The sequence below is a fragment of the Nerophis ophidion genome, linkage group LG15 (assembly GCF_033978795.1).
Source record: "Nerophis ophidion isolate RoL-2023_Sa linkage group LG15, RoL_Noph_v1.0, whole genome shotgun sequence".
NCBI lineage: Eukaryota > Metazoa > Chordata > Actinopteri > Syngnathiformes > Syngnathidae > Nerophis > Nerophis ophidion.
The window spans coordinates 19571310-19595442 of record NC_084625.1 but is presented as its reverse complement, the minus strand read 5'-3'; the positions used below and the strand labels follow the sequence as shown (position 1 = coordinate 19595442).

The 24133-nt window shown below is 41.9% G+C and overlaps 1 protein-coding gene across 2 annotated transcripts in view; it reads right to left on the bottom strand.

Annotated features, from left to right (window-relative positions):
* LOC133569380 (cadherin-7-like) overlaps nt 1–24133 on the bottom strand; it is a 352732-nt gene that overhangs the window by 62317 nt on the left and 266282 nt on the right. For both annotated transcript variants that reach the window (XM_061921665.1, XM_061921666.1), the window contains 2 exons: nt 22367–22503; nt 17380–17501 (listed from right to left, as the gene is read on the bottom strand). In XM_061921665.1, coding sequence (XP_061777649.1) covers nt 17380–17501; nt 22367–22503 — 259 coding nt within the window. The remainder of the gene's footprint in view (nt 1–17379; nt 17502–22366; nt 22504–24133) is intronic.

The following is a 24133-nucleotide window of genomic DNA, read 5'->3' as shown; positions in this document are numbered from 1 at the left end:
TGCGAACTTGTTAAAATGTAATGTTAGCATGGAGCTAACGTAGCTATGCTAGTGTTGCTAACATGTGTGTCCTCTTGTCCCTCTCATTAAAGGGTCCCTCCAATGCTGACCAAAATTGGAACTTATTTAATTGTTCTGGACTTAAAATGTCTATAGGTAAAATTTTCCCAAATATACACAATAGTGATTTTAGTCTTGTTTTGAAGAAAAAAACAACAACAAAAAACCCTTCAACAGGCTTTGCTACACATCTCAAAATACAGTTTGGAGCTCTGCCAACTATTCACTAGTCAGCTATGGATGTGGTTGCTAAAGTTTGAAGCTTTTGTTGTTTTTTTTGTGGATATGCGAACTTGTTAAAATGTAATGTTAGCATGGAGCTAACATAGCTATCCAAGTGTTGCTAACATGTGTGTCCTCTTGTCCCTCTCATTAAAGGGTCCCTCCAATGCTGACCAAAATTGGAACTTATTTAATTGTTCTGGACTTAAAGATTAGATAGTACTTTATTTATTCCGTCAGGAGAGTTCCCTCAGGAAAATTACAATTTTCAGCACAATCCCATTCAAGATCAGACAAACATTACAGGGAGACAGAACAGGATCGCTGACGGGTCTGCCGGCTTCCAGCGCCCCTTACAAAAAAGATGACATACAGGTAAACGGGGGGGATGGGAGAAAAGAATAGAAGATTAAAATAAAGTTTAAAAAATCGGTCTTAGCCTGGGCCCTGGAGTGGTCTATAGGTAAAATTTTCCCAAATATACACAATAGAGATTTTAGTCTTGTCTTGAAGAAAAAAACAACAACAAAAAAATCCTTCAACAGGCTTTGCTACACATCTCAAAATACAGTTTGGAGCTCTGCCAATTATTCACCAGACAACTACAGATGTGGTTGTTAAAGTTTGAAGCATTTGGTTGTCTTCAGTGAATATGCTAACTTAAATATGCTAACAAGTGGAGGAGTTCAAGTACCTAGGAGTAGTGTTCACGAGTGAGAGAAGAGTGGATCGCGAGATCGACAAGCGGATCGGTGCGGCGTCCTCAGTAATGCGGACGGTGTATCGATTCGTTGTGGTGAAGAAGGAGCTGAGCCGGAAGGAAAAGCTCTCAATTTACCGGTCCATCTACGTTCCCATCCTCACCTATGGTCATGAGCTTTGGGTTATGACCGAAAGGACAAGATCACGGGTACAAGCGGCCAAAATGAGTTTCCTCCGCCGGGTGGGAAGCTCTGTCATCCGGGGGGAGCTCAAAGTAAAGCCGTTGCTCCTCCACATCGAGAGGAGCCAGATGAGGTGGTTCGGGCATCTGGCCAGGAGGCCACCCGAACGCCTCCCTAGGGAAACACGTCCAACCGGTAGGAGGCCACGGGGAAGACCCAGGACACGTTGGGAAGACTATGTTTCAGGGCTGGCCTGGGAAGGCCTCGAGATCCCCCGGGAGGAGCTGGACGAAGTGGCTGGTGAGAGGGAAGTCTGGGCTTTCCTGCTTAGGCTGCTGCCCCCGCGACCCGACCTCGGATAAGCGGAAGAAGACGGATGATTGATTGAACTGCACCTTTTGGGGTGTTTCACCCATTATCCTTGACATCATATTCTCTACTGCTCGCTAGTGTCGCCATATCGGAGTTCAATCAATCAATCAATCAATGTTTACTTATATAGCCCTAAATCACTAGTGTCTCAAAGGGCTGCACAAACCACTACGACATCCTCGGTAGGCCTACATAAGGGCAAGGAAAACTCACACCCAGTGGGACATCGGTGACAATGATGACTATGAGAACCTTGGAGAGGAGGAAAGCAATGGATGTCGAGCGGGTCTAACATGATACTGTGAAAGTTCAATCCATAATGGATCCAACACAGTCGCGAGTTATTGTGCAGAAATATGGGGAAATAACTATAAAAGTGCACTTCATTCACTAACGGTGTGACAAAAAAGATCAGTTAGAATAATACATAATGTTGGATATAGAGAACATACAAACCCTTTATTTATTGAATCGAAAATATTGAAATTCCACGACATAGCGGATTTGCAAACAGCTAAAATTACACAAACTATAACCTGCTACCCAAGAACATACAACAATTCTCAAAAAAAGAGGGGAAATATAATCTTGGAGAAAAATGTAATTTAAAACATTTGTACGCACGTACAACACTTAGGACCGTCAGTATATCAGTATGTGGAATTAAATTATGGAAAGGCCTAAGCAAAGTAATCAAACAATATACTAATTTTTATACATCTCAAAAAAACTCTTCAAAGTTAAAGTGTTTACAAAGTACTAAGAAGAAGAACCATGATAGACATTCTGAATTTACCACATCCATCCATTCATTTCTAGCTACTTATAAATCACATAGATTTATATCGCGCTTTTCTGGACACTCAAAACGGCACACAGAAGTGTGAACTCATCATTTACTCACACCTGGTGGTGGTAAGCTACATCAGTAGCCACAGCTGCCCTGGGGTAGACTGACGGAAGCGTGGCTGCCAGTTTGCGCCTACGGCCCCTCCGACCACCACCAATCATTCATTCATCATTCATTCACCAGTGTGAGCGGCACCGGGGGCAAAGGGTGAAGTGTACTGCCCAAGGACACAACGGCAGCGATTTTTTCGGATGTCAATAAGTCGGAAGCGAACCTGCAACCCTCAGGTTTCTGGCCGGCCGCTCTACCCACTACGCCATGCCGCCCCACTTATCTCACCATATGCAATATACCTTACTTAAACAATTATTTATTTACTGTTATTGTTATTACTTATGAAGTAAATTGTGAATAAATTGAGAACAGTAAGTGAACAAAAGTTTTAGCAACTGCTATGTAAGTAAAAAAAAAAAAAAAAAAAGCTAAATAAGTTAAATAAGCTCTACTTCTTCCTTCTCTTTTCAAACATGTTGAATAGAGAAACGGGAAAGTATGACATATCATGTTGTATGCATGCATGTTCCAAATAAACACAAACTCAACTCAACTCTCTTTTTTGTGTGTTTCAAATGGTGAAAAACTACTAGAAAGAGGCGGCTAACACTGCAGGTAAGAGTAAGTCATCTATTATGCCTATTGAGCTTTCTAAAAACCGCCAAGAATGCTCCATTTATCATATTTAGCAAGCCAAATCGACATTGTTATCGTCAGAGCTAATGCTGAGGAACTACTTACAACATCGCCTTGCTCACAGACGCACTCACACTGCACAAATAGCTACTGCTGAATCTAAAAAGTGTGTTCAAGGTTATGAATCACGCTTCTTACCTGTGTAGTAGAAGTTTGTGTGGCACCATATCGAGAATTTGCCAACTTTGGAAATACCATGTACATACTGGCCCTCAGCTTGAACCCGAAGACATCGCAAGCAAGATGATAGTTTGGCTAAAAAATGTTTTGTCTGAGGCCAATGCTTAATTTACCATCTTAACTGGGAGCACAAGTCTTGTGCTGAAAGATACAACCATCCCAGCCCAGGGAGAGCAGACATTCTACGTCAGGCATGTCAAACTCACTTTAGCTCAGGGGCCGCATGGAGGAAAATATATCCCCACGTAGGCTGGACGGGTAAAATGGCGGGATAATAATTTAAAAAATACAACTACGAAAACTGCAGATTGGTTTCTTTGTTTTACCTCAGCCCAAATTAGAACAAGCACATTATGAAAATGTACAGAACAGGCTAAAAGTTTGGACACACTTTCTCCTCATTCAATGTGTTTTCTTTATTTTCTTGACTACTTACATTGTAGATTGTCTCTAAAAGCCTTACAAGTTTGATTACAGCTTTGCACACTTTTGGCATTCTCTCGATAAGCTTCAAAAACTTAAAATGGTTTTCACTTCTCCAAACTGTTCCCACAAATTTTGGAGCATGGAATTGTACAAACTGTTTTGATATCCTGGAGCATTCAAGGTTCCTTTCACTGGAACTAAGGGGCTAAGCCCAACTCCTGAAAAACAACCCCACACCATAATTCCTCCTCCACCAAATTTCACACTCGGCACAATGCAGTCCGAAATCTAGCGTTCTCCTGGCCACCTCCAAACCCAGACTGGTCCATCAGATGGCCAGATGGAAAAGGGTGATTCATCACTCCAGACAAGGCGTCTCCACTGCTATACACCACTGCATCCCACGCTTTGCATTGGACTTAGTGATGTATGGCTTAGATGCAGCTGCTCGGCCATGGTATTGGAAACCCATTCCATGAAGCTCTCTGGGTACTGTGCGTGGGCTAATTGGAAGGTCAAATGAAGTTTGGAGCTCCGTAGCAACTGACTGTGCAGAAATCCGGAGACCTCTTTGCACTATGCGCTTACCCCTCTCTGTTAGTTTACGTGGCCTACCACTTTGTGGCTGAGTTGCTGTTGTTCCCAAACTTGTCCATTTTCTTATAATATGGCCGACAGTTGACTTTGGAATATTTAGGAGTGAGGAAATTTCATGACTGGATTTGTTGCACAGGTGGCATCCTATGACAGTTTCACGCTGGAAATCACTGAAGGCGGCCCATTCTTTTAAAAATGTTCGTAGAAACAGTCTCCATGCCTAAGTTCTTGATTTTTTACACCTGCGGCCTGGCCAAGTGATTAGGACTAGAGATGTGTGATAATGGTTTTTTTGCCGATATCCTGATATTGTCCAACTCTTAATTACCGATTCCGATATCAACTGATACTGATACATACAGTCGTGGAATTAACACATTAGTATGCCTCATTTTTTCGTGATGCCCCGCTGGATGCATTAAACAATGTAACAAGGTTTTCCAAAATTAACCATCTCAAACACCAGCCATCAAACCCATAGTTGGCCTCATTTACCCACCACCTGAGGTCCGAAACATTGTTGATAAAACAGCCAGGTTTGTTGCCAGAAATGAGCCCGAATTTGAAGCAGGAATCAGGCAGAATGAAATCAACAATCCAAAGTTTAACTTTCTTAACCCAAACGACCCTTACCATGCTTATTACCGACACAAGGTCAATGAGTTCAAAGAAGGCACAGCGTGTGTCTCCAACTCAAGTTATGGAAAAAAAAAAGCCAACATGGCACAGCCATATTTATTATTGGAGTCACAAAGTGCATAATTGTTTTTTAACATACCTCAAAACTTGGAATTTGGGACATGCTCTCCCTGAGAGAGCATGAGGAGGTTGAGGTGGGCGGGGTTTGGGGTGAGGGGGGTTGAGGTGGGGGATAGGGTGGAGCGGGGGGGTGTATAGTGTAGCGTCTCAAAAGAGTTAGTGCAGCAAGGGGTTCTGGGTATTTGTTCTGATGTGTTTATGTTGTGTTACGGTGCGGATGTTCTGCTAAAATGTGTTTGTCATTCTACTTTGGTGCGGATTCACAGTGTGGCGCATATTTGTAACAGTGTTAAAGTTGTTTATATGGCCACCCTCGTATGCCTAGCATTCAATTGTCTGTGTGAAAAGCCTTAGATATCATGCGATTGGGCTGGCAGGAAAGGCAGTGCTTTTAAGGCATACCCCCAATATTGTTGTCTGGGTGGAAATCATGAGAAATTCGGGAGAATGGTTGCCCTGGAAGATTTGCGTGAGGGACACTGAAATTCGTGAGTCTACCGGGAAAATCAGGAGGGTTGGCAAATATGACTGAGAGACGCAACTGCTCTGTACTTTTCCCTACGTCCATGTACCACTCCGTACAGCGGAGTTTTAAAAAGGCATACATTTTAATTTTTGAAACCGATACCGATAATTTCCGATATTACATTTTAAAGCAGGGTCGGGAACCTTTTTTGGCTGAGAGAGCCATTAAAGCCAAATATTTTAAAATGTATTTCCTAGAGAGAAATATCATATTTTTTAACACTGAATACAACTAAATGCCTGCATTTTTTTAGTAAGACCAACATTTTTAGAGTATTGTAGGTCTCTTATTATTTTTATAGCATTGTTATTCCGAAGCCAACCAATAATAAATAAAATACTTCTTACCGTGAATGCAACTTCTTGAACAAAACAAATATTTTGACACTGTGATTACCAGCGTAATTAGGTAAGTAGGTAGGTAGGTATTTTTATTGCCCAAGTGCAACAAAATTTTGTTGATTGACTGATTGATTTGATTAGACAAACAAACAGTGTTCAGGGTCACAGAACAGCTATGGGAAAAAAAATTCCAGAGCAAAGCATATACATGTATCACAACATACAACTCCAGACTTGCAACAGAGGGGAGGGAGTGGGGGATACGGTGGTGGGCTGCAGCTCTTCAGGCACTGCCCAGCCGTCCATCACCCCTATGAATTATTCATTACTTATCATGTTAAGCAATGTCAGCTAATATTCATCTTGAGAGCAGGATTCAGTCATTAAAAGAGCCACACCTGACTCGAGAGCCTTAGGTTACCTACCCCTGTTTTAAAGCATTTATCGGCCGATAATATCGGCAGTCCGATATTTTCGGACATCTCCATTTAGGACATATGATTTTGATCATTTGAATGGGTGGGCAAATACTTTTAGCAATATAGTGTATACCGTATTTTTCGGAGTATAAGTCGCTCCGTAGTATAAGTCGCACCTGCCGGAAATGCATAATAAAGAAGGAAAAAACATATATAAGTCGCACTGGATTATAAATTCCATTTTTGGGGGAATTGATTTGAAAAAATCCAACACCAAAAATAGATATTTGAAAGGCAATTTAAATTAAATAAAGAATAGTGAACAACAGGCTGAATAAGTGTACGTTATATGACGCATAAATAACCAACTGAGAAGGTGCCTGGTATGTTAACGTAACATATTATGGTAAGAGTCATTCAAATAACTATAACATATAGAACATGTTATACGTTTACCAAACAATCCGTCACTCCTAATCGCTAAATCCCATGAAATCTTATACCACTAGTCTCTTACGTGAATGAGCTAAATAATATTATTTAATATTTTACGGTATTGTGTTAATAATTTCACACATAAGTCGCTCCTGAGTATAAGTCGCACCCCCGGCCAAACTATTAAAAAAACTGCGATTTATAGTCCGAAAAATACGGTACTTATGCTGAGTGGGACTAGACATTCATGGCCTCACCTTGCCAAAGTGCAGGCTGTTGATTGGTGGACAGTAAAGGGTCACCTCTCAGTAGACGGCAACAATCCGTTCCATTTCTTTCACAACTGTCCGTAACTTTTGGAGTTGACATTTAAAGTGAGGCAAATTAAGGAATTCGCTTTTCCTGGCGAAAACATCACCTTTGCGTGCCACTTATTGTTTTTGCGAGACGGAAAAGTGACAGTTTCCGTTAATGAGGCGATAACGCTTAACGACGGCGGTATGATCAACCTGATGTAAAACGCCGCCAATTAAGGCACGGCACACAATATTCCTCGGGTAGCAGCACACTTCATTATCAAGATGAATTTAATTAGAATGTGATAATTGATGTGGCGCAGGTGTGAGTCGTGTATTGATAACTTGGCAATTGATCAACGTCGCTAATGCTTTTAAATAGGCTATAGTGTGGGAAGTGTGTTGCCAACACTCTTGCATTGATGCTGGAGCGGTTTAACACAGGGGTTCTTGCCTTCCTGGCCTCGGGGACCAACATTTCCACAACAGGGGCCCACTCACATATTAACACAGAATTAGTAATCTCACTCCTGATTTTAATCGAGTTCAATAACTATATCTAACCTACTTACAGTTTAACAGGATAAACCTTTTCAAATGATAAGAAAGCATGTGTTAATCATAAAGTTTATAATCTAGGCTTAGGTCAGGCTGATTATAAAAATAAAATAATTATCAAATATCCTGCAATAAAAGGAGAGGCTCAAAAATCTGCTGAAAAATACATTTACATTCTAAAATAAAAAAAATTGAATTAAACCAAAAATAAATAGTAATTATATATATATATATATATATATATATATATATATATATATATATGTTTCTTAGACTTGGATTTAGACAAACTTTATTGATCCACAAGGGAAATTGTTCCACACAGTAGCTCAGTTGCAAAGGATGGAAAGGGTAAGGATGGAAAGGATAATGCAGGTATTAAGTAGACTAAAAATGTACCATAGTAACAATATAGAATACAACATACCATATTTCCTTGAATTGCCGCCGGGGGGCAAATTAATTTAAAACCTCTCCTCACTCCTGCGCTTACCAAAGGCATGCGGTAAAAGTAAGCATGCGCTAATTATTTTAAAACCTCTTCTCACTCCGTCACTTACCAAAGGTATGCAGTAAAATTTGAGTGTGATGTAAGTTTGGACCTTAAATCCTACTGAATAGCTCTTAATCCTCTTCCCTTTACATGATTTCAAATTACCGGTATTGAAATCAGCCTCCTCCATTTTGAAAATGATGACAGGGGAAGTGTCACATGTGACGTCACGGGTTTGACCAGGCGGTAATCCAACCATGCGCTAATTATTTTGGGAAGCAAGTTTGACCCAGCAGTAATTCAAGGCAGGCGCATACTATATGCCCTGTGGCGATTCAAGGAAAAACGGTATATGTAATATTTACATACATACCGTATATCATATATACCAGTGGTCCCCAACCACCGGCCCGATTGGTACCGGGCCGCAGAATAATTTTTTATTCATTTTTATTTAAAAAAAAATAAATAAATACATTTTAAAAAAAAAAAATATATATATATATATATCTTTTTTTTTTTTTTTTTTTTTATTAAATCAACATAAAAAACACAATATACACTTACAATTAGTGCAACAACCACAAAAACCTCCCTTTTTCATGACAAAAACATCCCTTTTTCATGACAAGAAAAAAAAAATAATAAAAATGGGACTGTTGCATGAAGCAAACAACGGACCAAGACCGAACAAAAGGAGCAGGCGGGCTTAAATACAAAAGTAAACAATCAGCAACATCTGTGCGTAGGGAAACAAGTAGCAGTGGGACAAATGAAAAACCATGGAAACAAGATAAAACAGGAAGTGCAAAAACTAAGAACAGGAAGAGTCTAAAACGATCAACAAAACACAAAAGGACTCAGAAACCAAAACCATACATGATCCGGGCGGCGTATCTCAACAGAATTGTCCACATCGTTTTAGTATCCTGGAGCATTCAAAGTTCCTTTCACTGGAACTAAGGGGCCAAGCCCAACTCCTCAAAAAAAAAACAACAAAAAAAAAACACACCATAATTCCTCCTCCACCAAATTTCACACTCTGCACAATGCAGTCTGAAATGTACCGTTCTCCTGGCAAACTTCAAACCCGTTACATGACTGGATTTGTTGCACAGGTGGCATCCTATGACAGTGAAATCATAGCGGCCCATTCTTTCACAAATGTTTGTAGAAACAGTCTCCATGCCTAAGTGCTTGATTTTATACACCTGTGGCCGGGCCAAGTGATTAGTACACCTGATTCTGGTCATTTGGATGAGTGGCCAAATACTTGTGGCAATATAGTGTAATGACAAATAAGTTTGATGTTATCGATGGGAACGCCACAAGTGTAGTTGCAAACAGTCGAAAGCAAACATCAATCCCAGCTCCGAGAATAAATAAACATCAAATCAAATAGCTGGCACTTATCGCCATGGCGATATGACAGCTGTCACCACGGGGATGCTGACGGAGGAAGTGTTGAGCCTGCAGGTTTCGCGCCCCTCGCTGCGACGTCGACGCCCTAAACATCACCCAGATGTGACACCCGAGACGCCGCTCGCTGACAGGTCGGCGGCGCCAATCGCACTCGCCGCCCCCGCCGTTCAACAAACATCCTCTTTCAATCCCCCTTTTCAAACGTCTGCTTTGATGTGGAGTGCAAACTCCCCGCCAAGTCTTCGCAGACGATCTCCCGGCGTGATGTTTGCCTTTTTTGTTCTTTTAGCGGGTGTTCGCCCGCATTTCGCACGCCTCGACATGTTTGTTTTCACCCCTCACCTTTCCGCCGCGCCGAGGAAGTGATAATTTGGGCTCAAGGTGCGAGGGAGCGTCATTAGGCGGCGTTCACGCGGACCTGCAGCGGGTGGGCAGGGGGCGGGTGGGGAGGTAAAAAAAAGTTCAGTGGAAGTTCAAGGGGACCGGAGTACAAAGCGCACTCGTGTCCACGCCAAAGTGAACAATAAACCATGTGATGCCGGAACCCCGCCCCCTGTCGCCGCCGGGACTCACCCCCGTCACCCCATCAATTAATAAGATGGCAGACGACAGAAGTGCAGACGATCCGTAGCAAGTGGCGACTCCTGGTCCGGGGGGAGTCCATGTATCGAGGCGGCCTTAATTAGGCCTGAACGATGGCAGGTTACGCCGCCGCTGATCCCGCCGTTAATGTGAGCCACACGCTCACCCCCCCCACCCCCACCCCCGTCCCGGCTGGCAAACGTTATTATTTCATCTTTGGAGAAGCCGGCGGGCGTGAAAGCCAGTGGGCGACCGAGGCGAGCGGACACAGCCATTACCGTGGAAACACACACACACATGCGAGGAGAAGTTCAATTAATTAGGAATCAGGAGGCTGGTGGAGTCTAACTGACACAGTGCCGGTCCAGCAGCCAGTACTGGTTGGTCCTCTCCCCGCTAGCTAGTAGCCATTCCATTTAAATGTCAGCTACTCCCACTCCCTCTGCGCCCTGAATGTGTCTCGCCGACAACATTTCATCATGAAATCTCCTTTATTGCAGCGTGCGGCACCGCGCTGCTGGGGAGAAGGACGACATACAACTATTGGGACTACTTTTGTCCCCGACACTTTACTGTGTCCATGCCAGGGAATAACCACGAGCAGCCATTACAAAAATAAACCGCCGTCAAATTCCTGACGGTGAGTAGGACTGTGAGTCTTTGGGCACCGCAGGGTTCCATTTGTGGGGGTAACGATTCCATTCAGAACCAGTATTTTTTTTTTAATCGGGTGCTCGTTCCAAGATTAATTACATTTCTCAATAAAATAGGTAACAGCTCTGATAAATGTCTATATTACTTAAAAAAATGGTTTAGTTTAATACAATTTTACCCAAACATTTATTAAAGTCAAATACAAATAGGGCAACAAGAGAAGTATCCGACACTTTTCTTTTCCAAAGTAAATCTGTACAGCAGATATGATCATCTACATAGACGATACGTTTATATATATATATATATATATATATATATATATATATATATATATATATATATATATATATATTAATGTTGTCCCAATACCGGTAACTTTTTTTAAATTAAGGGGACCACAAAACATTGCATTATTGGCTTTATTTTGACCAAAAACCTTAGGGTACATTAAACATATGTTTAATGTATTCTTCTTCCTCCAAACACGACGAGCTGAGTTTATACCAAAATGGATACATGGATGACACAGCAGTGGATTGGGAGAATGGCATGTGGTCAGATGAAACCAAAATAGAACTGTTTGGTATAAACTCAACTCGTCGTGTTTGGAGGAAGAATACTGAGTTGCATCCCAAGAACACCATACCTACTGTGAAGCATGGGGGTGGAAAAATCATGATTTGGGGCTATTTTTCTGCTAAGGGGACAGGACGATTGATCCATGTTAAGGAAAGAATGAATGGGGCCATGTATCGTGAGATTTTGAGCCAAAACCTCCTTCCATCAGTGAGAGCTTTGATTGGTTGACGAAATACTGGTTTTCCACCATAATTTACAAATAAATTCTTTAAAATTCCTACAATGTGAATTCCTGGATTTTTTTCCACATTCTGTCTCTCACAGTTGAAGTGTACCTATGATGAAAATTACAGACATCTGTCATCATTTTAAGTGGGAGAACTTGCACAATCGGTGGCTGACTAAATACTTTTTTGCCCCACTGTATGTGTATATATATATATATATATATATATATATATCTGCAATGAGGTGGCGACTTGTCCAGGGTGTATCGCGACTTCCACCCGATTGTAGCTGATATAGCCACCAGCGCCCCCCGCGACCCGAAAGCGAATAAGCGGTATAAAATTGGATGGATGGTTATATATATATATATATATATATATATATATATATATATATATATATATATATATATATATATATATATATATATATATATATATATATATATATATATATATATATATATATATATATATATATATATATATGTACATATGTATATATATATTTACATATATGTATATTATTTGAGCTAGGTGGCGATTGGCACATTTTTTGTGATAGAGTGATTGGAGCACATACTTGTTGGTCACAAAATCAATATGTACAGTCATAGTCAAAAGTTTACATACACTTGTAAAGAACATAATGTCATGGCTGTCTTGAGTTTCCAATAATTTCTACAACTCTTATTTTTTTGTGATAGAGTGATTGGAGCACATACTTGTTGGTCACAAAAAGGCATTCATGAAGTTTTTTTTTTTTTATGAATTTATTAAGAGTCTATGGAAAATGTGACCAAATCTTCTGGGTCAAAAGTATACATACAGCAATGTTAATATTTGCTTACATGTCTCTTGGCAAGTTTTACTGCAATAAGGCACTTTTTGTAGCCACCCACAAGCTTCTGGTTGAATTCTTGACCACTCCTCTTGACAAAATTGGTGCAGTTCAGGTAAATGTGTTGGTTTTCCGACATGGACTTGTTTCTTCAGCATTGCTAAAAAGGGACATGTAACCAAATATTGACATTGCTGTATGTATACTTTTGACCCAGCATATTTGGTCACAATTTCAGTAGACCCATAATAAATTCATAAAAGAACCAAACTTCATGATTTTTTTTTGTGACCAACAAATATGTGCTCCATTCACTCTATCACAAAACAATAAGAGTTGTAGAAATGATTGGAAACTCAAGACAGCCATGACATGATGTTCTTTACAAGTGTATGTAAACTTTTGACCATGACTGTATATATGAGGTAGATTCCCTCGACTTGGTCATTTGAAAAGTAGCTCGCCTGCAGAAAAAAGTGTGGGCACCCCTGGTTTACAACATACAATAGGCAAAAGCTGTTTCTTCATCTATTTCCCCCCAAAAATTAGACAGCCCAGATTATTTATTCTGATGAATGCACACATCATGATTGGTTCCATTTATTTCGTGTCCGATCAAACAAGGTTTAGATCGGATTCAAGAAATGTACGTGCAACATAGCTCATGTTTTCAATAGATAGTCTGACTTGACAACACCCAAAGAATAGAAGACATAAAGTGGACATGCGGCCATGTGACTTTAAAGGGGAACATTATCACCAGACCTATGTAAGTGTCAATACATACCTTGATGTTGCAGAAAAAAGCCCATATATTTTTTTAACCGATTTCCGAACTCTAGATTTGTGAATTTTGGCGAATTAATCGCCTTTCTATTATTTGCTCTCCTAGCGGTGACGTCACACTGGTTAGTTAATCGGCCATTTTGTCAAACACATTATACACAACGAGTCAAATCAGCTCTGTTATTTTCCATTTTTTCGACTGTTTTCCGTACCTTGGAGACATCATGCCTCGTCGGTGTGTTGTCGGAGGGTGTAACAACACGATCTGGGACGGATTCAAGTTGATTTACGTAGAATGTGCATCGATTAGCACGGCATGCTAATCGATGCTAACATGCTATTCACAGGTGTTGTGCCGAATTTGGCGATGCTAAGGCAGAGGCACGGAGCTGTATGGATAACCTCCAGATGTATTTCCAATGATAAAGTCAAATAAATCACAAAGGTGAGTGTTGTTGATCTTATTGACTTATGTGCTAATCAGATATATTTGGTCGCGGCATGACTGCCAGCTAATCGATGCTAACATGCTATTTAGGCTAGCTATATATACATTTGTAGCTATATTTGCATCCAGTTTTTCCTACCACCCACATTTTATGCCAAACAAACACTTACCAATCGACAGATTTAAGTTGCTCCAGTGTCAATGCGAAAGTCCTGATCGGTTGGTCCGCACATTTTACCGGCGATGCTAAGGCAGACATGGCCAAATAGCGTCAATAGCTATTCGCTCAATAGCTTCAGTTTCTTCTTCAATTTCGTTTTCGCTATCTGCCTCCATACTCCAACCATCCGTTTCAATACATGCGTAATCTGTTGAATCGTTTAAGCCGCTAAAATCCGAGTCTGAATCCGAGCTAATGTCGCTATATCTTGCTGTGGTATCAGCCATGTTGTTTGTATTGGCATCACTGGATGACATCACAGGAAAATGGATGGTGGCTTTGCAGGAGCGAAAATCAGGCACTTTAAAGCCTTTTTTCGGGATATTCAGGGACGGGTAAATTTTGAAAAAAACTTCGGAAAAAAAATAAGCCAATGGAAACTGATTTTTATTGGTTTTAACCCTTCTGAAATTGTGATATTGTTCCGCTTTAAATCCCTTACATGCACATGTGTAACGGTCAATTAGCCAAAGATTTAATCAAGACAACGCACCCTTGCAAACACATACCATTTGTGTAAGTCACGTACGCTAGCGTGTCTTCCGAAAAACATTTTGACGACAAATGTCATTCATGTTTCCAGCAAACAGTGACAAAGTGCAGATTAGTCAAAGGTTATGTACAAATCTAAAAGCTAAAACCCGCTCTCCTGGTCAGTACGCAATCAGTCTGCATGAGCGGCGTAATTACAGCTTGGCTGCGCCTTCGCCTGCTGATGACACCGTCACGGGTTAAGGCGGTCGCCATGGCCCCCGAGGCCCGCTTTGATTGTCAGCCAATGACTTTGCTTCAACGCGGTCACAGTCCTTTTTGGCCATAAATCATCTGGCGGAGCGCTGGTGGGGAGAAATACACAAACGACTTATCGAACCGGAGATTGATGGCTGATAGAAAAGCCGCTTGTGTCGTTCTAAATTCAAAAATCAGCCGCCGATGATCATCCGCGGACAAGTGGAAGGATGGTAATCATCCTGTTTGTCGATAATGGCGGCTAATAAAGACGCAATGTTTACTCTAATAAATACTTGTCATCCTGAGGCTGACGTCTGACTAAGACAATTGAATTTCAGCCTTATTTTAACTATAGCATCCATCCATCCATCCATTTTCTACCGCTTATTCCCTTTCGGGGTCGCATGGGGGCTTTGGCGCCTATCTCAGCTACAATCGGGCGGAAGGCGGGGTACACCCTGGACAAGTCGCCACCTCATCGCAGGGCCAACACAGATAGACAGACAACATTCACATTCACATTCACACACTAGGGCCAATTTAGTGTTGCCAATCAACCTATCCCCAGGTGCATGTCTTTGGAAGTGGGAGGAAGCCGGAGTACCCGGAGGGAACCCACGCTTTCATGGGGAGAACATGCAAACTCCACACAGAAAGATCCCGAGCCTGGATTTGAACCCAGGACTGCAGGAACTTCGTATTGTGAGGCAGACGCACTAACCCCTCTGCCACCGTGAAGCCCTATTTAACTATAGCAGTAAAACCAAAAATATCACGCAGTGCGATGGAAAATAAATGTAGAGTATAATGTCGCCTTTATACAGATAGAATTGTTTGCTACCAGGCCGCCCACCTCTCAGTGTGCGTGACAAAGAAGTGTGCAACAAGAGCTCAATAACATATTCACCAGAAGAAAGGAATAGCTGCTTGCAATACAACGCGTCATTCTGATCAATTGTTTGTGCTCAGCTGTGCACGCCCCCTTAAATCGTCACCTGTGGAGTTATTCAACAGTCGGCAATGAGAACAAACGCTAGAAAACAGGAAATGGCCACAGTGTTTTACTTACTGCAGGTGAAAATGGACAAAATCATGACATACACTATATTGCTAAAAGTATTTGGCCACCTGCCTTGACTCACATATGAACTGGAAGTGCCATCCCATTCCTAACCCATAAGGTTCAATATGATGTGGGTCCACCTTTTGCAGCTATTACAGCTTCAACTCTTCTTGAAAGGCTGTGTGTTTATAGGAATTTTCCACCATTCTTCCATTGGTGAGGTCACACACTGATGTTGGTAGAGAAGCCCTGGCTCTCAGTCTCTGTTCTAATTCATCCCAAAGATGTTCTATCAATTTCAGGTCAGGACTCTGTGCAGGCCAGTCAAGTTCATTCACACCGGACTCTGTCATCCATGTCTTTATAGACCTTGCTTTGTGCACTGGTGCACAGTCATATTGGAGGAGGAATGGGCCCGCTCCAAACTGTTCCCACAAGGTTGGGAGCATGGAATTTTCCAAAATGTTTTGGTATCCTGGAGCACTTAAGTTCCTTTCACTGGAACTAAGGGGCCAAGCCAAACTCCTGAAAAACAACCCCACACCATAATTCCTCCTTACTAATTTCACACTCGGCACAATGCAGTCCGAAATGTAGCTTCTGCTGGCAAACTCCAAACCCAGACTCGTCCATCAGTTTGCCAGATGGAAAAGCGTGATTCATCACTCCAGATAAGGCGTCTCCACTGCTCCACAGTCCAGTGGCGTGGTGCTTTATACTAGTGGTCCCCAACCCCCGGGCCGCAGAATAATTTTTTATACATTTATATTTTTTTTTATACATTTTTTAATATTTGTTGTAATTTTTTATATTTTATTTTTTTATTAAATCAACAAAAAAACCCACAAGATACACTTACAATCAATGCACCAACCCCAAAAAACTATTTTCCATGAAAAAAAAATAAAATAAATATATATATCTCCGCGGGACAAATTATCAAGCGTTGACCGGTCCGCAGCTACAAAAAAGTTGGGGACCAATGCTTTACACCACTGCATCCCCAATTTTTTTGTAGCTGCGGACCGGTCAACGCTCTATAATTTGTCCCGCGGCCCGGCGGGCGGGGGGTTGGGGGTTGGGGAGGGTGGGTGGGTTTCTTGTTGTTTTTTTTTTGTCATGAAAATGGGAGGTTTTTTGTGTTGGTGCACTAATTGTAAGTGTATCTTCAGTTTTTTTATGTTGATTTAATAAAAAATAAAATAAAAATAAAAAAAAAAATTAATAAAACATTCTTCTGCGGCGCTGTACCTATCAAGCCACGGCCCGGTGGTTGGGGCCACTGCTTTACACCACTGCATCCCAAGCTTTGCATTGGACTTGGTGATGTATGACTTAGATCCAGCTGCGCGGCCATGGAAACCCATTCCATGAAGCTCTCTGCATACTGTACGTGGGCTAATTGGAAAGTCACGTGAAGTTTGCAGCTCTGTAGCAACTGACTGTGCAGAAAGTCGGCGACCTCATTTTACTATGCGCTTCAGCATCCGCTGGCCAAGTGATTAGGACACATACTTTTGGCAATATGGTGTATATCCAATCAATTAATGGGATGTCCCCCTCCCAGGGCCGTTAATTGTTTTGCCTTTGAGTATCATTGCTAATAAACAGTCACGGTATTAAATGGACGCGATGATGGAGACGAGGGTCTTACCGTTCCGGGCGCTGAGTTTTCACAGAGCAGGGTCTCGTAGTCGATGGCGAAGACGGGGGCGTTGTCATTCACGTCCAACACGGTCACGACAGCCACGCCTTTCCCGATTTGGTTTGGATCCTCTGCAAAGGGAGACAGAGAGAGGTCCTATCAGAGCGAGCTTTCTACGACCGCTTTCAGGCCCGTCGCTGCTTCTGCCCCCTAAACGGCTCTGGCCGACTCACGAGACGATGATTCAGCTTGGCGCCGCCGTCGCTGGCCGGAGATGACACGCTGATGACATTCACTATGTTGTGACGGCGACAGAAAGGACGTGCGGTGCCCGAGGGGGGGGGTTAGAAAACGTGAACGACTGCAACAGCAGCCTCTTTAGTCACGTTGGACGTGACTGGTGTGTGCTGCGGCGTGGAGGAAACACCGAGCGGGCGCCAGCCGCCGAGCCGGACAAACATTTGTGGTGTCCAAGTGGCACCGAGTCGCACGTTAGGGAGCGCTGAGAGACATGTCATGGCTATTATTGATGTGCTGCTGCTATATCAGGCATGCACACGCACCCGGGAAATGAGCAGGGAAAATAAAAAAAACTTTAAATCAAAGAGTGCGGGGGGAGAAAAAAAAAGAGACGCTGACAGCTGACTCGTCTTTTGGTGACAATTGTGTTTGAAAAGTAGGCAAAAAAAAATAAATAAATAAACTCGTGTCCTTGGGGCCAGGGTGATGTCGCTCTGAAATTAAATGTAAAAAAGCAAAACAGGCGCTTAAAGGCCTACTGAAACCACGCAGTCTGATAGTTTATATATCAATGATGAAATATTAACATTAAAACACATGCCAATATGGCCTTTTTAGTTTACTAAATTACAATTTTAAATTCCCAGCGGAGTTTTTTGTTGAAAACATTGCGTCTGATGACGCGTTTGCGTGACGTCTCGGGTGGTAGCGGACATGTTCTCCCAGCACCGAACACGGCTAAAAGTCCTCTCTTTTCATCGCATAATTACACAGTATCTTGGACATCCGTGTTGCTGAATCTTTTGCAATTTGTTCAATTAATAATGGAGACTATAAAGAAGAATGCTGTTGGTAGAAAGCGGTGGATTGCAGCTGCCTTAGCAACCGGTGTTTCTTTGTTTGTTGTGAAGCTTTAGCGAACATGATTCTCTCCCACATGTCAACCGGCAGGTTTTTGTATGAGAAAAGTGTGATATTAAGTCGGCTCTTACCGGAGACTTGTGCGGAGTTAGCGTCCTCCTGCAGTAGCTGTCAAAAAGGCAGCTGTGATCTTGGCTCCTCTCAGAGACACTGGCGTTCACCACAGCCCTCCGACTTTCAAGTATGACTTTATGATCTCACTGAAACACTATTAACACAATAAGCAGATAAGGGATTTTCCAGAATTATCCTAGTAATAATAATAATAATGGATTAGATTTATATCGTGCTTTTCTATTATTAGATACTCCAAGTGCTCACAGAGAAGTGGGAACCCATCATTCATTCACACCTGGTGGTGGTAAGCTACATCAGTAACCACAGCTGCCCTTGGGTAGACTGACGGAAGCGTGGCTGCCAGTTTGCGCCTACGGCCCCTCCGACCACCACCAATCATTCATTGATCATTCATTCACCGATGTGAGCGGCACCGGGGGCAAAGGGTGAAGTGTCCTGCCCAAGGACACAACGGCAGCGATTTGGATGTCAATAGGTGGGAAGCGAACCTGCAACCCTCAGGTTTCTGGCAAGGCCGCTCTACCCACTGCGCCATGCCGCCCCAAAGTAGTAAATATGTCTAATAACATCTGAATCGCTCCCACTGCCGTCACCTTTTTTTTTCTTTTAGTGCTTCACTCTAACTTTCCTCATCCACGAATCTTTCATCCTCGCTCAAATTAATGGGGGAATCGTCGCTTTCTCGGTCCGAATCGCTCTCGCTGCTGATGCCTATGATTATTAAGTTAAAGTACCAATGATTGTCACACACACACTCACTAGGTTTGGCGAAATTATTCTCTGCATTTGACCCATCACCCTTGATCACCCCCTGGAAGGTGAGGGGAGCAGTGGGCAGCAGTGGTGCCGCGCTCGGGAATTATTTTTGGTGATTTAACCCCCAGTTCCAACCCTTGATGCTGCGTGCCAAGCAGGGAGGTAATATATCCCATTTTTTATAGTCTTTGGTATGACTCGGCCGGGATTTTAACTCACAACCTACCGATCTCAGGGCGGACACTATAACCACTAGGCATAAACAATGTGAGGATGTGAGGAGCCCTACAACCTGTGACGTCACGCGCACATCGTCTGCTACTTCCAGTACAGGCAAGCCTTTTTTATTAGCGACCAAAAGTTGCAAATTGTATTGTCGATGTTCTCTACTAAATACTTTCAGCAAAAATATGGCAATATCGCGAAATGATCAAGTATGACACATAGAATGGACTTGCTATCCCCGTTTAAATAAGAAAATCTCATTTCAGTAGGCCTTTAATGGGAGCACACTAACCCTGAGTCAGCATGTGCGCCATGGCTAAGTGGTGGAAGTGATGACCCTCCATATGCATCCATGTTTCACACGCATCTTTATCTTTATCCTTTACTTCAAAATGGTCGATCTCATTTTGTTAGGTTTAAAAAAAATAAAATACAGATAAAGCCTTGACATGATGCAGCTGAGATAGGCTCCAGAGACCGCGAAAGGGACAAGGGGCAGAATATGTATGGACGGATGGATGATGGACCAAAGCCAAAGCCATGACAGCAAACCTTCGTGTGTACAGGGAGGGGCCTGCTCCTTTGTAACCTAATGTTTATTTGCACCAGCTGGGAGTGCACTAAATATGACAGCTTGTTTTTCATTGGCTTGCAGCATTTTTTTACAAAAATGTAATCAAATGCATCCCACACTAAAACATGATGAAGAAAAAGCTAAGGCCATACTGACAAAGATAATACGGATTTTCTTTATACTTTTGAACACAACGCTGAGGTGTAGACTATTTTCTATTCTTTAAAATACAGAACTTTTTTTTCTTGGAAAATTAATCTTTGACTGCTGAAAAACAAAATGGCTATTTTTGTTTTTTTTAAACCATTTCTTCAAATGTAATCAACATTATGATGTGATATTAGCGTCACACTAAATAGGAAACAAGTAAATATACAATACATATATACAAACCCCGTTTCTATATGAGTTGGGAAATTGTGTTAGATGTAAATATAAACGGAATACAATGATTTGGAAATCCTTTTCAACCTATATTCAATTGAATGCACTACAAAGACAAGATATTTAATGTCCAAACTCATAAACTTTATTTTTTTTTGCAAATAATAATTAACTTAGAATTTCACGGCTGCAACACGTGCCAAAGTAGTTGGGAAAGGGCATGTTCACCACTGTGTTACATCACCTTTTCTTTTAACAACACTCAATAAACGTTTGGGAACTGAGGAAACTAATTGTTGAAGCTTTGAAAGTGGAATTCTTTCCGATTCTTGTTTTATGTAGAGCTTCAGTTGTTCAACAGTCCGGGATCTCCGCTGTCGTATTTTACGCTTCATAATGCGCCACACATTTTCGATGGGAGACAGGTCTGGACTGCAGGCGGGCCAGGAAAGTAGCCGTTCTCTTTTACCACGAAGCCGCGCTGTTGTAACACGTGGCTTGGCATTGTCTTGCTGAAATAAGCAGGGGCGTCCATGATAATGTTGCTTGGATAACAACATATGTTGCTCCAAAACCTGTATGTACCTTTCAGCATTAATGGTGCCTTCACAGATGTGTAAGTTACCCATGCCTTGGGCACTAATACACCCCCTTACCGTCACAGATGCTGGCTTTTGAACTTTGCGTCTATAACAATCCGAATGGTTATTTTTCTCTTAGTTATGGACGACACCACGTCCTTTGTTTCCAAATATAATTTGAAATGTGGACTCATTAGACCACAGAAAATTTTTCCACCTTGCATTAGTCCATTTTAGATGAGCTCGGGCCCCGTGAAACCGGCGGCGTTTCAGGGTGTTGTTGGTAAATGGGTTTGGCTTTGCAAAGTAGAGTTTTAACTTGCACTTACAGATGTAGCGACCAACTGTAGTTACTGACAGTGGTTTTATTAAGTGTTCCTGAGCTCATGTGGTGATATCCTTTACACACTGATGTCGAATTTTGATGCAGTACCGCCTGAGGAATCAAAGGTATGTAATATCATCGCTTACGTGCAGTGATTTCTCCAGATTTTCTGAACCTTTTGATGATTTTACGGACCGTGGATGGTAAAATCCCTAAATTCCTTGCAATAGCTCGTTGAGAAATGTTGTTCTAAAACTGTTCGACAATTTGCTTACAAAGTGTTGACCCTCACCCCATCCTTGTTTGTGAATTACTTTGAATTTCATGGAAGCTGCTTTTATACCCAATCATGGCACCCAACTGTTCCCAATTAGCCTGCACACCTGTGGGATGTTCCATATAAGTGTCTGATGAGCATTCCTCAACTATATCAGAATTTATTGCCACCTTTTCCAATTTCCTTGTCACGTGTTTGTTGGCATCAAATTCTAAAGTTAATGATTATTTGCAAAAAAAAAAAAGTTTATCAGTTTGAACATCAAAATATGTTGTTTATGTAGCATATTCAATTGAACATGGGTTGAAACAAATCAATGCATTCCGTTTATATTTACATCCAACACAATTTCCCAACTCATATGGAAACGGGGTTTGTTTGCACTCCCTGCAAACATTCATACACATCCATGAATTCCAATGGGATGGAAAAGTGTCTCCAGACTCTATTTAGCGTGATGACTAGTTAGTTCTGCGAGTGGGACTCCAAAGAGACGAGCAAAACAGCATGCTGTGCAGGCGTCCACACCTGTCGCCGTCGAATAAACGTGGTAGAGCCTTTGACGCACGCCAAAGTGGCCACAGAAGTGAAACAAGTCTCATCGTGTTTGCTTTGGTTGTTGGGTTTCAACTCACGGCTCTCGATGGCTAGGATGGTGAGGTTGTGCACCAAGTTGGCCTCCCGGTCCAGAAGCTTGGCCGTGCTGATGATGCCGCTGAGGGCGTCCACGTTGAATAAGCGTTCCATGTCCGTGTTGCGGTCGATGGAGTACCTGCACGCAAACACGCCCTCCATTTGAGTGGAATTGATTCGACTTTGAATGGGAATCAGTTTCGCTTCAGCACAACAACTTTAAACGTTTTCAAATGCATGCAGGACACAGAGAAAAATCAATGCAGGTCGCTAATAACCCAGGCCGGCACACGCCGTGTTTTGTATGAGAAAAATTACAACTTCAATTAGTCTGCATCCAAAGGGTATTATTGCAAAGTAATTTGACTCTGGTGGCTCCATTAGTTCCACAATAATTCTAATTCCAACTGATGTGGGGGGAAATCACATTGCAGTCGCCGAACAGTAGCATTCGCACGTTCAATGGTGCAGTAATTTGATTTTCTGATTAGGCGTCCTCACAATACGGAACAGAGAAAAGGCGACAATGTTCACTCGATTACTGAAAAAAAGCGGCGCCAGGCGGCATCTCCGCGTGCGACACGGGGACAACGTGAGGTCCTGTTTTTGAACCGTAAAGGCCAAATGTGCCAATGTTTCAAGATTGACCCCTCTGGAGGAATGCCCTTCTCTTGCTCAAGATGGCATTTTACTTTTTTGCAGATGCTGCGCTGCCCCCTCTGTAGCCACAACACACACACACACACACACACACACACACACACACACACACACACACACACACACACACACACACCACACACACACACACACACACACACACACACACACGCCATCTGGCACTGCGTGTGACAGCCACACAGGACCTTTTCAGGGCATTAAGACCGTCGCCTCTGTTTGCTTAAGACCAGCGGCAGCCTATTTTCAAGCACCCTTTTTAGTGTGTGTAATCATCGCGTTTTATGGCATTCTTTTAGCAGTTCAAAGACTCTATGAATGGAATGGACATAACATACACCAGTGGTTCTCAACCTTTTTTTTCAGTGATGCACCCCCTGTGAACATTTTTTTTCATTCAAGTACCCCCTAATCAGAGCAAAGCATTTTTGGTTGAAAAAAAAGAGATAAAGAAGTAAAATACAGCACTATGTCATCAGTTTCTGATTTATTAAATTGTATAACAGTGCAACATATTGCTCTTTTGTAGTGGTCTTTCTTGAACTATTTGGAAAAAAAAGATATAAAAATAACTAAAAACCTGTTGAAAAATAAACACATGATTCAATTATAAATAAATAAAAATTCTACACATAGAAGTGATCATCAACTTAAAGTGCCCTCTTTGGGGGATTGTAATAGAGATCCATTTGGATTCATGAACTTAATTCTAAACATTTCTTCACAAAAAAGATACATCTTTAAAGGCCTACTGAAACCCACTACTATACCCACCTGATAGTTTATACATCAATGATGAAATATTAACATTGCAACACATGCCAATACGGCCTTTTTAGTTTATTAAATTGCAATTTTAAATTTCCCGCGAGTTTCCTTGTTAAAAACGTCGTGGAATGATGACGCGTGCGCGTGACGTCACGGACTGTCAGGAAATAGTAGCGCTGCACCACTAGCCGCTAAAAGTCGTCTGCTTTAATTGCATAATTACACAGTGAAGTGAAGTGAATTATATTTATATAGCGCTTTTCTCAAAGGGACTCAAAGCGCTTTACATAGTGAAACCCAATATCTAATTTTTACATTTAAAC